We start from the raw sequence: 2,429 nt of genomic DNA, 5'->3' as shown, positions 1-2,429 counted from the left end.
TATGACACTTCAGGGATAGACTCGTTGAACTGTCATTCTCTTTTTATTAGCAAATAGAACTGTCACGATAATGACCAATGAAACCGAAGGATAGACTCTTCAACGTACCTTTCAGTCCTATATAAAGAAAGAAAAGGTTTGAAAAATTTAAACTAATCAAGAAGAAGCTTAGAAGCAAGCACAAATCAGATAGATCGATCAATGGGTAATTTTACAAGAATCGTTCCTGTTCTAATAATTCTTGCTGTGATGATGGAATACTCTTCATCTCGGGTTTCTGGGTGTTTTTTGACTCCTAGAGTGCATGCAAGAGTGCAGAACAAGTTGGGTGAAGGACATTTATTGCATTTGCACTGTCGATCAAAGGATAATGATTTCGGAAATATGGTTTTCCTCAACAATCAGGAATTCCAATGGACTTTCTGTATAAATGTTGGGTTTACTACTCTCTACTATTGTGATTTCTGGCATCAAGCTGGTGCCGCCAAAGCAATAACTAATGCAGAAATTTTTAAAGCAAAACGAGATCTTTGCCCAGATTGCACTATTCTTGTTCAACTTGATGGGGTTTACATTGTAGACACAGAACAACCAGACCATCCAGGCCAGCCAATGCTAATAGCAGAATGGCATTATTGAATGGATGGCTCGATTGCGTTGGGCATTCATGATATTGGATTATTGGTACTAACTCTTATTTTTTTAATTTTTCCCATTTACTTTGTGTAAGTTTTGACCCTCAAATAATAAATCTTCCGAGTCTAATCTTGTGCTGATCTTTGGCTTCTATGTATAAAATATCATGACATGGTTTCTAAGTGTTATCAAAATTCAAAACAAATGTATTCATGCTCTAAACTCCATAAATGGTGATGAGTCCGGATCACCTCCCAACCAAAGGAGAGGTATGTGCTCCCCTTACACAACGAGGGTAGGGCCTACGTGAGACATCCGGTCTCTTATTTATTTTGCCAAAGGTGGTATGTTAAAGCGGTTAAAGATCCAACTTCCCTAGGGGAGGTCTTGGGTTCGCACCCACTCGCCGGCATTAATATAAAAAAGCTCCCTTGAGGATGTAAATCGTGGTGCGCGCAAGCTGGCCCGGATGAACCTTATATTTAAAAAAAAAAAGAAAAAAAAAGAAAGAAAAGATGGACCGTACTATTTATGTGGTGGAGAAGCGTGAAGAAATCACATACTTCTAACTTTTAGAGCTGAAGATCTGGACTTGATCTTGCTTGCAAAAATAGTACTAATTGATATAGCAGTTATGAGCATGGAACTTCTGAGAATTATAAGAAAAGTAACTATTGCTAATAAGAAACCAATGAGAACATAGAAAATGCCCATCTTTCCTGGGCTTAGCATTCGTCCACAACTAATTTCAACCATATCAACTCCTCCCACCTTGGATGGTCTATTATGTGCGCTAGCTTTGGATGGTCCACTTCGGTGCCTACTTAAAATACTCGAACACCACATAAGTTTGGGCCCTTCAACCATTGCATCATGTTTTTTTTCAAGAATTCAGAAACTTCCCCCCCTTTGGTTGGAGATGGACGAAGGGGTAGCCAAGATTTTGGTTGGGGATGGACGGACGGGTAACCAAGATATCCAGCCAGCTTATGCATCATTCAACTAATCTTTAGGAAGAAAGGTGAGAGGTCTCTAAGAGATTTGAACTCGTGAACTCTTAATTTTTGAATTTATTTTGCTGATTTAATGATTTCTTAGTTGGATTTACTAGGACGGGAAGAGTTTCCACATAATTAAGCTTGCCTTGATTAGATCTGATGACCTTGTCATTTTATTCATGGCTGAGGTAAGTTAGCACCTAATCATTTATTTACAGCAAAAAAGTGAAGTTGAACATTCTCTTTTGGTAAAACTAAGTTGAAGATGCAATGTGGCCGAGAAAAGGCAAAAACAAAGTTGTGCTTAGATCTAGGCCTCAACCACCCTTTATGGACTAGTCGAGGTATATGTAAGCTATAGCCCAGATGAACCTCTGTTTCAAAAAATAAAAAAACAACCCAAACCTGCTCTTAGGATTAAAAGTTCCTGCACAAGCTTATCCAAGCTCAGGGAGATAGGTAGAGGCTCATAGTGCCAAACTCTTCTTACAAAATACCCAAAATAATGAAGACCCAATTGGTGACAACTAAGATAGACATGAGACATTACTTCATGATTTATGTTCTACATTTCATGTTTCACGCTTCCTGCCTCTCTCTCTCGTTTATTAATTTTCTCCCCTACAAGTCAACAAAAGGAAAATTAATAAATAGGAAAAAATTACACTTTACTATTACAAAAATCTGCCCAGTTCATCAGGCACAGTCAACAGGATCATTTGCTACATCAGAAAAAAGAAGAAAAAAAAATAAAAAATTCATGACAGAGTGAATGTCTGATTTAAAAATTAAAAA

The 2,429-nt window shown here is 37.7% G+C and overlaps 1 protein-coding gene across 1 annotated transcript; it reads left to right on the top strand.

Annotated features, from left to right (window-relative positions):
* Positions 1–201: 201 nt before the first annotated feature.
* On the top strand, positions 202–639 carry LOC149002960 (S-protein homolog 24-like). Its single transcript, XM_089138790.1, has one exon. It carries the CDS (start codon positions 202–204, stop codon positions 637–639), a length of 438 nt encoding a protein of 145 aa, XP_088994916.1.
* Positions 640–2,429: the final 1,790 nt, after the last annotated feature.

The sequence above is a fragment of the Hakea prostrata genome, chromosome 10 (genome assembly GCF_041222555.1).
Source record: "Hakea prostrata isolate BN-2017 chromosome 10, UWA_Hpros_2, whole genome shotgun sequence".
In the NCBI taxonomy this organism is placed as follows: Eukaryota; Viridiplantae; Streptophyta; class Magnoliopsida; order Proteales; family Proteaceae; genus Hakea; species Hakea prostrata.
Note: the sequence above shows the minus strand (reverse complement) of the source record. Positions and strands in the feature narration are given on the sequence as shown.